General features: G+C 48.3%; 1 protein-coding gene across 1 annotated transcript in view; it reads left to right on the forward strand.

Moving 5' to 3' along the window:
- Positions 1-12,096, forward strand: part of cps1 (carbamoyl-phosphate synthase 1, mitochondrial) — a 169,270-nt gene that overhangs the window by 50,003 nt on the left and 107,171 nt on the right. Inside the window, exons 4-10 of the mRNA XM_069934069.1 lie at positions 1,388-1,477; positions 2,270-2,326; positions 2,432-2,524; positions 2,944-3,033; positions 5,360-5,488; positions 5,777-5,883; positions 9,849-9,990. Coding sequence (XP_069790170.1) covers positions 1,388-1,477; positions 2,270-2,326; positions 2,432-2,524; positions 2,944-3,033; positions 5,360-5,488; positions 5,777-5,883; positions 9,849-9,990 — 708 coding nt within the window. The remainder of the gene's footprint in view (positions 1-1,387; positions 1,478-2,269; positions 2,327-2,431; positions 2,525-2,943; positions 3,034-5,359; positions 5,489-5,776; positions 5,884-9,848; positions 9,991-12,096) is intronic.

Here is a 12,096-nt window from a genome sequence, read left to right on the forward strand (position 1 = left end):
CTTAACCATGTTATCTACCTACATTGCTGCATTTGTGGATTTTCGGAGGGGGAGTGACGGGTGGAAGTGGGAGGGGGAGTGACGGGTGGAAGTGGGAGGGGGAGTGACGGGTGGAAGTGGGAGGGGGAGTGACGGGTGGAAGTGGGAGGGGGAGTGATGGGTGGGAGAGGGAGTGATGGGTGGGAGGGGGAGTGACGGGTGGGAGGGGGAGGGGGAGTGACGGGTGGGAGGGGGAGGGGGAGTGACGGGTGGGAGGGGGAGGGGGAGTGACGGGTGGGAGGGGGAGGGGGAGTGACGGGTGGGAGGGGGAGGGGGAGTGACGGGTGGGAGGGGGAGTGACGGGTGGGGGGAGGGGGAGTGACGGGTGGGGGGAGGGGGAGTGACGGGTGGGGGGAGGGGGAGTGACGGGTGGGGGGGAGTGACGGGTGGGGGGGAGTGACGGGTGGGGGGGAGTGACGGGTGGGGGGGAGTGACGGGTGGGGGGGGAGTGACGGGTGGGGGGGGAGTGACGGGTGGGGGGGGAGTGACGGGTGGGGGGGGGAGTGACGGGTGGGGGGGGAGTGACGGGTGGGGGGGGAGTGACGGGTGGGGGGGGAGTGACGGGTGGGGGGGGAGTGACGGGTGGGGGGGGAGTGACGGGTGGGGGGGGAGTGACGGGTGGGGGGGGAGTGACGGGTGGGGGGGGAGTGACGGGTGGGGGGGGGAGTGACGGGTGGGGGGGGAGTGACGGGTGGGGGGGGAGTGACGGGTGGGGGGGGAGTGACGGGTGGGGGGGGAGTGACGGGTGGGGGGGGAGTGACGGGTGGGGGGGGAGTGACGGGTGGGGGGGGAGTGACGGGTGGGGGGGGAGTGACGGGTGGGGGGGGAGTGACGGGTGGGGGGGGGAGTGACGGGTGGGGGGGGAGTGACGGGTGGGGGGGGAGTGACGGGTGGGGGGGGAGTGACGGGTGGGGGGGGAGTGACGGGTGGGGGGGGAGTGACGGGTGGGGGGGGAGTGACGGGTGGGGGGGGAGTGACGGGTGGGGGGGGAGTGACGGGTGGGGGGGGAGTGACGGGTGGGGGGGGAGTGACGGGTGGGGGGGGAGTGACGGGTGGGGGGGGAGTGACGGGTGGGGGGGGAGTGACGGGTGGGGGGGGAGTGACGGGTGGGGGGGGAGTGACGGGTGGGGGGGGAGTGACGGGTGGGGGGGGAGTGACGGGTGGGGGGGGAGTGACGGGTGGGGGGGAGGGGGAGTGACGGGTGGGGGGGGAGGGGGTGGGGAATGTTGGTTGGAGGTGGGTGGGTGGGTTGGGGGAGGGGCCTACTCTATCTTATTCGCCAGTGGAATTATTCACGACAGGTTGCAACATTGTGAGATTAAACTAATGCTTGTTCTACAATTACCAGGTGTCTGGATTACTTGTGCAGGATTACAGCCATGAATACAGCCATTGGAACTCTGTTAAATCACTTGGCGAGTGGCTCAATGAAGAAAAGGTACATTTTTCAGTCCTTCAGTCTCTAATTTTCTCAACCCCTTATTGCTGTAGTATCGATCCAAGCTTTGAATCACCTCCTTGAGGTTTCAGCTCCCTGCTGCTTTCTTTTGTGGACGAGGGCAACAGGGCTTCATTTTTATTTCTCTTCTGGCCCTGGCTGTCACTGCCCAATGAGCAGAGGTGTGGCTCTGCACCACCAGGTGGAATGGAGATCACCATGTGCCTGGCTGGGTTGGACTCGTTCTGCCTTGAGCTGCTGGTTCAGTGTGGTTCATTTGCATTATGGTTTTATCCGTGAATTATCAGAGGATGCTGTAGGTGAGGTAAACAAATGCCTAGGGATCGACTATCTCAGGGTCGGGAATAATCTGTCCACACCAGATCTGATCCAAGGATCGACCATCCTGGGGTTAGAGGTAGTCTGTCTGCACCAAAGCTGACCCAGGGATCCAAGATCATTTTGATCTGTATGGTCTCTAATACGGTTTAAGGATGATGCCTGGTTAAAGCTTAATCATGGATTGTCACAGCTTTCAGTTTCAGGACGTTGCTTGGTACTCTGCAGAGTTATAGAGTTTGGATAGACTCTTGGTTTTTATTACCTGGAGTTTGGGAGACTGAGGAATCATCTTATAAAGGTTTATGAAATCATAAAGGGCATGAATATGGTTGACATATTCATCTGAGACTGAAGGCTGGAGTGGCAATATTAAAGGAGTTGGCTGTTCATTCTGGTGCCAAGAAATCTGATGACTTGACGCTTCATGAAATGTGCTTTCTTTTTGAGCAGATCCCAGCCCTTTATGGGATAGACACCAGAATGCTTACAAAAATTGTTCGAGATAAGGTACGTCTCACCGTGGCTGCTTTAAAGTTCCTGCAACTAATTACACTTTGTTTTTAGTCATTTAATAAACCCGTATCACTCAATTCTTAAAATGAATCTTCACAGGGAACGATTCTCGGTAAAATTCAATTTGAAGGTGATCCTGTAGAATTTGTAGATCCCAACCTGCGAAACCTAATGGCAGAAATATCAACCAAGGTAAGTTTCTAAATGTGCTTTTGATGATTATCTTCAATGCTGTGTTAACAACTTCGCACAGCTTTAAAATCCTTGCTCTGGGGAATGGAAGTTTCAGTATCTGATTATGTTTTGGAATTCTGTGGGACCCTCAAAAGCATCTCAGCTGAAAGGGTATTACATTTGGTTCACTCTGTTTCTGGAATGTTTTCTCGAGTGCAAAGGAAAGCAGGTAAGTGAGCATGATTTTTCTCCAAATCTCTCCAAGAATGGGGTATTTAGCAGGATTCCTTGTTACCCTTGAGATGGTGGTGGAAAGCCTTTGCCTTGCTGTACAAGTCCTGTGGTTGTGGGTGTCTTGTAGAATGTGCTGCAGTTTCGGGATATGGGGCTCAGTGAGTCCTGACGTACAATAAGTTTCATTTCTCTGTCTTCAACAGGAAGTCAAAATCTATGGCAAAGGAAATCCAATCAAAATCGTTGCAGTGGACTGCGGCATAAAACATAACATAATACGACTTCTTGTAAAGGTACTTATACATAACCTGCCTTTTGTCCAATTAGAACTGGTAATTGCTTCCTTGTACTGGTGGCCATCTGGAATCCATTAGGGCATTATTTATTTCTTTTGGGAGGATTGTTCGCACTCTCCCTTTTTTTGATCTCTCTGCCTCCATCTTGGGAGACAAACTCTGCAGATATTTTTTACAAACCTTCCAACTCCCACAGTTACCTCTACTATAACACTTCACACCCTGTCTCCTGTAAGGATTCTATTCCTTTCTCTCAATTCCTCTGCCTCATTCACATCTGCTCCCAGGATGAGGTCTTCCATTCCTAAATATCTGAGATGTCCTTAAAAAAAAAAAACATGATTTCCCCTCTACTGACATCAACTCAGCCCTCACTTGCATCTCCTTCATTTCCTGCACATCAGCAAGGATGTGATTCCCTTGTCCTCACTGGCCTCCACATCCAACATATTATCCTCTGCAATTTCTACCACCTACAATGTGATTCCACCACTAGACTCGTCTTCCCCTCTCCTCCCCTTTGTGTTTTCTGCAGGGACCCGATCCTCCAGGACTTCCTCGTCCACTGATCTCTTCTCACTAATTGTGTTCTCAGTGCCCACCCCTGTGACTATAGGAAATGCTACATTTGAGCCCACACCTCCTCCCTCACCAGAATTTGGGGCCCCAAACAGCCCTTCCAAGTGAAGCAACACTTCACTTGTAAATATGCAAGGCTCATCTACTGCTTCTGATGCTCCTGTTGTGGCCTCCTCTACTTTGAAGAGACTGGATGCAGACTGGGAGACTGTTTAATTGAGCATCTTCGCTCTGTCTGTTGCAATAACAGGGACCTTCCAGTGGCCATCCATTTTATTTTTGCATAACATTCCCACATCAACATGTCTATCCATGGCCTCATGCACTACCAAACTTGGATTACCCGCAAATTGGAGGAAAAGCGCCTAATATTCTGCCTTCACACTTCAACCAGATGGCATTAACATCGACTTCTCCAATTTCTGTTAAACTCCTCCTGTCTCTCTCTCTCTTTCTCTGTCCTTTTCTTCAGCATGCCACCTCCTTCCCTCTTCATGGAGAGAGCTACATGCTCCCCATTACTTCTCAGCATTTTTCTCTTCTCCCCTCCCCTCTCATCTGTATCCATCTTTTAACTGTTAGCCTGCACCTCTCCCTGCCCTTTCCTTCCTCCTCTCCTCTTCCCCTCATCCCCCCACCTTTTTATTCTTTTTGCTCATATCTTGACAAAAGGCTCAGTCCCAAAACATTGGTTACCCTTTACTTCCTATTGATGCTGCGTGATGTGTTGAGATTCCCCAGCACTTTTGTGTATTTCACTACAATTCCAGCATCTGTAGGCTTTTTTTTCCTCTCCGTTTGTCCAATCTCTCCCCATAACTCATACCCTTGAAACCAGGAAATATCCTGGTAAACCTCTTCTGCACCCTTTCCCAAGCCTCCTAATTCTTGATACAGGATGACCAGAATTGCACACAGTATTGCAAGGGCGGCCTAACCAAAGTTTTATATAGCTGCAACATGATCTCCTTAGTTTTATACTCAATGCCCTGCCTAATGAAGCCAAGCATACCATGCACCTTCTTTACCACCCTGTCTACTTGTGTGGCCACTTTCAATGAGCTCTGGACCTGGACCCCAGATCCCTCTACTTTTAAGAGCCCTAGCATTAATTGTATACATTCCCCTTACATATGACCTCCCAAAGTGTAATACTTCACACTAACTAGATTAAACTCCATCTGCTCATATTTATAATTGATCCATATTCTTTGGTATTCTTTGATAGCCCTCTGCACTGTCCACAACTCCACCAATCTTTGATTCATCTGCAAAATTACTAATCCACCCACCTACTTTTTCATTCAAATCCTTTGAGGCTGTCACAAACAGGGGTTGTTCCAACACCGATGCCAGCGGAACACCACTGGTCATGGGCCTCCCACCAGAATAACACCCTCTATTTGACTAGAGAGTGTTCTTCAGAACTCAATAAATGTGATTTCAAAGCAGAGAGTTTAGGGTCTGCCCATGGCGTTCCATGCTGCCTCCTGTTGAATCCCATAACTTCTGGGATATAAACTTAAGGCTTGTGCAACAAGTGATGAGGCAATGAATGATTGGATTGTGCAAATGGCTTGCTGCAATGTACTGGAGAGCTTACGACCTTTGACATCACTCCTACCAAATCTGTGGCTCGGTTAATGGGAAGTGATTGTTAATGACAAGCTAGCCTTGTGTATATGGGAATTTTCAAATGGGACACTGAGAAGTCTAGTAATAAATGACACATTTTCCTTTCCAGAGAGGAGTTGAATTACACTTGGTTCCATGGAATTATGATTTTATTAACATGGAATATGATGGACTCTTTCTGTCCAACGGTCCGGGAGACCCCACACTGGCTGGACCACTGGTCGAAAACTTGCACAAGGTATGATTTCACCCCATTCTACATGGATGTTTTTATTTAAGTTGTATGAAGTTAATTAAATGCTGATTATGATAATTTTATGTATCGTTATTGAATGAAGATCTACCGGGACCAATGCCTGAAGAGGGCGCACAAAATCAGTGAACCGGTGCGGACTTGAAAGGCCAACATGGCCTGTTTCTGCTCCGTAAATGGTTATATGGTTATGGTGTAGGGGTGTGGGATTTTGTGATGTGGTTTAGTTCTGGAAGACCATATCAGATTGTGCTGTGATTGGTTTCCACTTAGGTGATTAAAAGCAATCGGCCAGAGCCAATATTTGGGATCTGTATGGGGAACCAGCTGACTGCACTGGCTGTCGGTGCCAATTGCTACAAACTGCCCATGGGAAACAGGTACTGTAAATCATCTCTTGTATATTAACTGCTAAGGCCTCTCCACTTGCCACATTGTTTCTCTGTATGGCTATGGTAGGGTGTAGGATAAACAACCCAGAGTTTAGGAAATAACAGATGGAAGTAAATTGAATAAATCTGACACTTGTTGAGCCTAAAATAAGTCTTAAAGCTGCTGGATTTTACAATAAATCCCCTGGTTTTCTTGTGCTCTGGAGAAGGGATCTTGCCATTCTTGCCCAGCCTGACTTTCCAGCCTCCCATCACGCACCATGGTACCTGTTCTCGTTCACTCTCCACATTGGTCTCTTGTACCAGCCGAGCACAAGCTGTCTGTCCTCCAGTTCGACCCCTGCAGTTTCGTCCTTTTTCTTCCCCATTCTCCTGCCTCTTCTTTCTATTGGTGCAATGCTGGAGGATTTCTGTAATCTGCTTCCACAGTTATTTGTCAAACACAGGGGATCCAGCACTGATCCTTGCCGCACACCACTGGTCATATCTGTAAAACTCTCCTCCTACAACCAGTCCATTTTGATCCAATTCACTAGCTCCACTAAGGATCCATATCCTCTAACCTTCCTGACCAGTCTGTGATCTGGGACCTTGCCGAAAGTCTAACTAAAATCTTCATTGATGATATCTTCCACATTGCCCTTCTCAATCCTCTTGGTATTTCTTCATAAAGGTCATCACATTTGTGACACATGATCTCCCACACACAACACTATGCTAACTATCCAGATTCAGTCCTTGTGTTATTAAATACAAATAAATCCTTTCTCTCAGATTCTCCTTCAATAATTTTCTCACCACTGATGTAAGCGTCACTTGCCTTGCAGTTTCCTGGCCTACTCTTGCTGCCCTTCTTCAATGAAGACACAATATTAATCAGTCTTCTGGCTGGAAGAGCGGGGAGCAAAAATACAGGTTCCTACTGCCCAGCCTCAAAGCCCCATACATGTTTAAACACTTTCAAACTTTTTTTTTTGATATTCATGTCCAGAATACAGTGCCCATGTCTAGCATCCCAGCCCACAAGGGTTGTGGGCTCCAGGAGGGAGCAGCAGACTTTCGCAGGGCACCAGAGCAGGAGAAGGAGAAGCCAGGCTAGGAAACCATGGCAGTGGGCCAGCAAGGAGCTTGCCGGCTGAAGGACTCGCATTAGGTTGGGGGCTGCTTGTGGGAACCAACTTGCAGATCAGGATTTGTGAGGGTGCCAATTGTGAGCAGGGCTCCCAAAGGGCATTGGGCACTAACAACTTCCCAATTGCACCGAGGGTTCAGAACCATTAACAAAGATGGTGACTTGGATGCCTAGAGCTCGGGTTCACCGCTGCACCAGTATAACAAGGATGGCCACGTGACCCCTCTGGCAGGACCCTGGTTGAAAGTTACCTCACCAGCCAATCAGGGACTAGCCTTCCCACAGATGAGCATACACGTTGATTGGCTCTCTTAATCACCTTGCTTAATTTTGGAATTCCTGAGCCAGCTCCTCCAGTATAAAACTCACCATGTAGAGCAGCTCTTCCTCTTCCCCAAGGAATGAACCCTTGCTCCATTCCAAGTGGTGAGTAATGGGCGATGCTGGGGAGATCATAGTGAGCTGTGTGCTGGTACAGGGTGGGGAGCTATAATGGTGCATGCTTAAGAAGCACTGTGGTAACTTATCCATTATCTGTAATCAATCGGATTACCATGCCTGCCGGTTAGCAAGGGAGGTGGTACTCTTTATACCGTCCTTTCACATTATTTGTTGGAATTGAGGATTGTAGCGAGTATCAGTTGTTTATTTGCTTTATGATATGTATGAAATGTGTGAAATCTGTTTGAGTGCTTAAGTGCGATCCCTGTTACAACCTTCCCTATGTTAATAAAGTTCCTTTGTGATCAAACTGTATTCAGCTTGTACCCTCCAGACTTCTCACCATCACATTTGGTGCTGCTAGCAGGGGGCAAGGAATTTTGGCTGAACACAGGTGTACACATGCACCACGTTTTAGAATAAGGGCAGGAAGGGAGTCACAGACAATGAGGATAGAATTCCCAAGTGAACCAACATAGTGTGGGATTTGATACTTTAGCTTTCTTACTTGCTGATCACGGCAAACCAGTAGACTGGTCTAATCATCTAGACCAGCATGGGGAGAAAATGGGATACAACATTGTGTGTCTCCTCAAGAAGTCGGGGTTCCCAGAGAGTCAGAGAGGTGTGTCTCTCTTAAGGTAGCAGTGTGAAGCCCTGGAAAGGAGGGACCAGAAAAGCACCCAGGTGGATAGGGAGATCCAGGTGCTCCAGCAGCGCTGCTGCACTCTGTAGGAGGCAGCCCAGGTTGCGCAAGCATGGCCACCAAGGTTTAGGTTAAAGGGATTGAATTAGCACGCAAGCTGCAGCAATTAAAAATGGCCCACCAGTCTGGCTGGCACCCAGAGCCTGTCAGGTCTGGGCCATGGTGTGATGGGGGGGATGGTCCTGACATATGGTTGGGGAATGGAGACGTGTGGATGGACAGCAATGATAGTGAAGAAATAGAACCATTCTGCCCACATCCTTCCCCCTATTTATCCGATCCCCAACAGGCCAGATCAGTTACAACGCCATCCCAGACCCAGCATGGAGGCACTTCGTCAACCCTAGTCAATGGAGATGTAGGGCAGCGTAGTGGTTAGTGCAATGACTTTACAGCGCCAGCGATTGGGACCAGGGTTCGAATCCTGTGCTGTCTAAAGAACTGTTCAAAATATACGGGGATGCGTTAATTGGTTGTAAATTGGGTGGCACATACTCATGGGCTCAAATGGCCTGTTATCATGCTGTATACCTAAATTTTAGAAAAATACGGGAGACGGGGGTGGGGGGGGGGTGGTGTGGGTGGCTTAGTTCAGCCATCCTCACCTAATGTGCAAAATCATGGAGACCCAGGAGTATGGCCTGGGGTATGGGCGCAGGCAGCAGCTGGGCGACCTCCTGGCCGCATGGTTCCTCCAGCTCTGGGATGTGGGGGCAATGATTGTGAGTTGTCCCATTAGGAAGCGAGCATCCAGGGCAAGCTCTCTGACTAGCAGACAATTAATAATGTCCCACAGTCGCCATCTGAAACAATGAAGGATACAGACCTCCTGCATTGGCTGAATGACCTCCCTCCTTGCTGTAACCATTCTGCCTGTTATTGAAACTATTATTAAAGTAAAGTTACATCAAATAGATAAGTTTTTTTTTAGATAAGAATGTTCAGTTTGGGAAGGTTAAGGACCAGTTTATTGAGTAATGAATTTCTTCCCTTTCTACCTGGTGGATGGTGTAGATTAGCAGTTGAATGCAAATTTTCCTGAAAAGTATTCTATTCCAGCATTCTGCCAGGTGCAACTCCATGCTCTGGGCTCAAGCTAAATCCTCTCAGTGACTGGTTGGCCTTTTGGAGTTAAGCAAGATGTCTGGGGTCTAGCGCAGTACACAGAAGAGGTGGAGAAACTCAGCAGGTCACTCAGCATTCATGGAAAGCAAAAGGCAGTTGACGAATTGGGCCTGAGGCCTTCTGAACTTTCAGGTACTCCTGATGATGGGCTCAAGCCTTAAACGTTGACTGACTTCTGGTTCCTATGGATGGTGCGTGGCCTGCTGAGTTTCTCCAGCAGATTTGTGCATCAGTTGGTCTCTTTACTCCTGAGGTTGAATCTGTTCAGTACACATCAGTGCTGGAGAAACTCAGCAGGTCATGCAGTATCCATAAAAACATTCGACATTTCGGGCCTCAGCCTTTTGTTGGGTTGAATCTGTGCCTTCTTTTGTGGTCTGGTAATAGTTCAGTACTGCAGCTCTTGGTATATTTACTGACTGGGCCATGGGACGGTTCGAAGCTCTTTGCATGTGGCTCAATTGGGAAATATTGTTATGAGATGGCTGAAATTTCTGCTGCATATTACCATGAGTGCCTGCCTATCAAACTGCTGGTTCCATTCTACAGAGGACAGAATCAACCTGTGTTGAATGTAATGAATGGCCAGGCATTCATCACAGCCCAGAACCATGGGTTTGCCATCGATAGTGCGACACTTCCAGAAGGATGGAAACCAATGTTTGTTAATGCCAATGACGGCACCAATGAGGTAAGCAGACACAAAGCTATAAAAGGTTATTCCTGCTCTTTTCCCCAGCTGGTTAGCTTAAACCCATGACAAAAGTGCTTGACACGGTAGCTGCATGGAGATTTCAGCAACTCAAGCTGGAGATTACAGTACAGGGGTGGGGGGGTGGGGGGGGGGTGGGAATATCAGATAGGAGAGGGGCAGCTCTTCACCAAAAGTGCAGGGAAGCTTTGAAGTTCTCCACCTGTAAAAGCTCACCCCTTTATTGTATTCAAAATGCAAATACACAGATTTCAAGAAACTAGAAGAAAAATCAAAGGGTAGGGGAAAGTGCAGGAAAATGGCATTGGTTTGTGCAGTTATGAAGTTGATGAATGGCAGAGAGGAATCCTGTACTGATGGTGTGCCCAAACCCTCGTCCACTGTACTCGTTGTGTGCTCACTTTCTTGTGCAGGCTATTCTGAGTGTGTGCCCACCCTCTTGTGCACACTCTACCCACTAATTACCTATCCCATCATGCACACTGTACCCATGGTGTGCCCACTCCCTCAGTCACCCTCTTGCACACCCTGTACTCACGATGTGCCTACCCCCTCGTGCATACTGTACCCATTGTTTGCTCACCCTCGTGCACAGTGTGATCACCACCATGTGGACACTGTCCCACAATATGACTGTCATGCAGAACCAGTTTTATGTCTTGGAATGATTTCCTAAAAGTGTTTGAGGATGTTACAAACACGGTGGATGATGCGGAACTGGTCAATGTGCTTTTGATTTCCTGAAGGCAATCAGTAAATGCTATGCACAAGAATAGAGCATTTGGAAACTTGGGTAATTTATTGACAGGAAGAAGGGAGAGTCATCTAATGGGAAACAGAAAGCCGGCGTCAATGGGTCATTTTTAGACTGGCATTAGTCAGTTATGGGTTGCAGCAGGGATGAGTGCAGAGCCTCAATTATTTCCCAGTGTCCTATAGAAAAATACAAGTTGTCAAATTTTGAAGAGGTAACAAAACTTGCAAAGGGTTAGTGACAGATTGAGTGCACAGGCAGGAATTGAACGTATGGATTCTAATGCAGGAAAATGTAAAGTTATCCACAGAATGAGAAATTAAATGATAATCTCTGTAAATTAAATCTGAGATTGGATGGTCCCAGGGCATGAAAATCAAAGGGTCAATGTGTAGATGCAGCATGTAATTTGGATGGCTAATGGAATGGAGGCTTTTACTTTGGAGGATATGAGTGGGGAACGTATACTGCCATGTCACAGGGTTCTCTGGTGAGAACAGCAACGAGAAAGCTGTGCACAGATATTTAGGAAAGGCAACACAGAGAGGTTTACAGGGTGCATTTCTGGGATGAACAAATTAGAGTTTAGATGAACTTATTGAAAAATAGAGCTGCAGAATTGTACAGCACAGAAATGGGTTATTTTGCCAAACTCATCCATACTTTCCAAGGTGTCTGCTTGATCTGGTCTCATTTGCCTGTTTTCCTCCACCTTTCTAATCTGTACCTGTCTAAATGCCTTTTAATATTGTACGTACCCACCTTTGCTACTTCCTCTGGCTGCATGGAAACCAAACTCTGCATGGAAATTCTTGCGCCTTAAGTCCCATTGTAAACCTTTCCCCTTTCATTTTCCCCTTTCAATTTTAGGTCCCCAACTTGGAATGGAGACTGTGACCATCCACCTTTATCTATGCCCTTTGTGAACTTTTTCAACCCCTATAACGTCACCCTTCAGCCTCCTTCACTCCAGGGAAAACTGTCCCAACCGGTGCAATCTCTTCTGGTAACTCAAGCCTCAACCAAATCTGCACCCTCCCTAGTTTAATGACACACTTCAAGCAGACAGAAATCCACCCAGAACTCCAAATGCAGCAGAACGTCCACACTCTTGTACCACAAACTACACCCGATTCAGTAATGTCTGATCACAAACACACCCGAGGTCTGGGAGCTCTGGTGTTCAGGTGGCTGAGGTTAGCGTCCACAGTTGTACAGTCAGGGCATCGGGACATCCAGTGAGTGGATGGCAAGGAGCAAGGAGAGAGTCTGTGGCTAGTATGTTGGAATATCGAGGATCCATGGTCGGGATGCTGGGCTCTCAGATGGGT

This window comes from Narcine bancroftii, chromosome 4, assembly GCF_036971445.1.
Source record: "Narcine bancroftii isolate sNarBan1 chromosome 4, sNarBan1.hap1, whole genome shotgun sequence".
NCBI lineage: Eukaryota > Metazoa > Chordata > Chondrichthyes > Torpediniformes > Narcinidae > Narcine > Narcine bancroftii.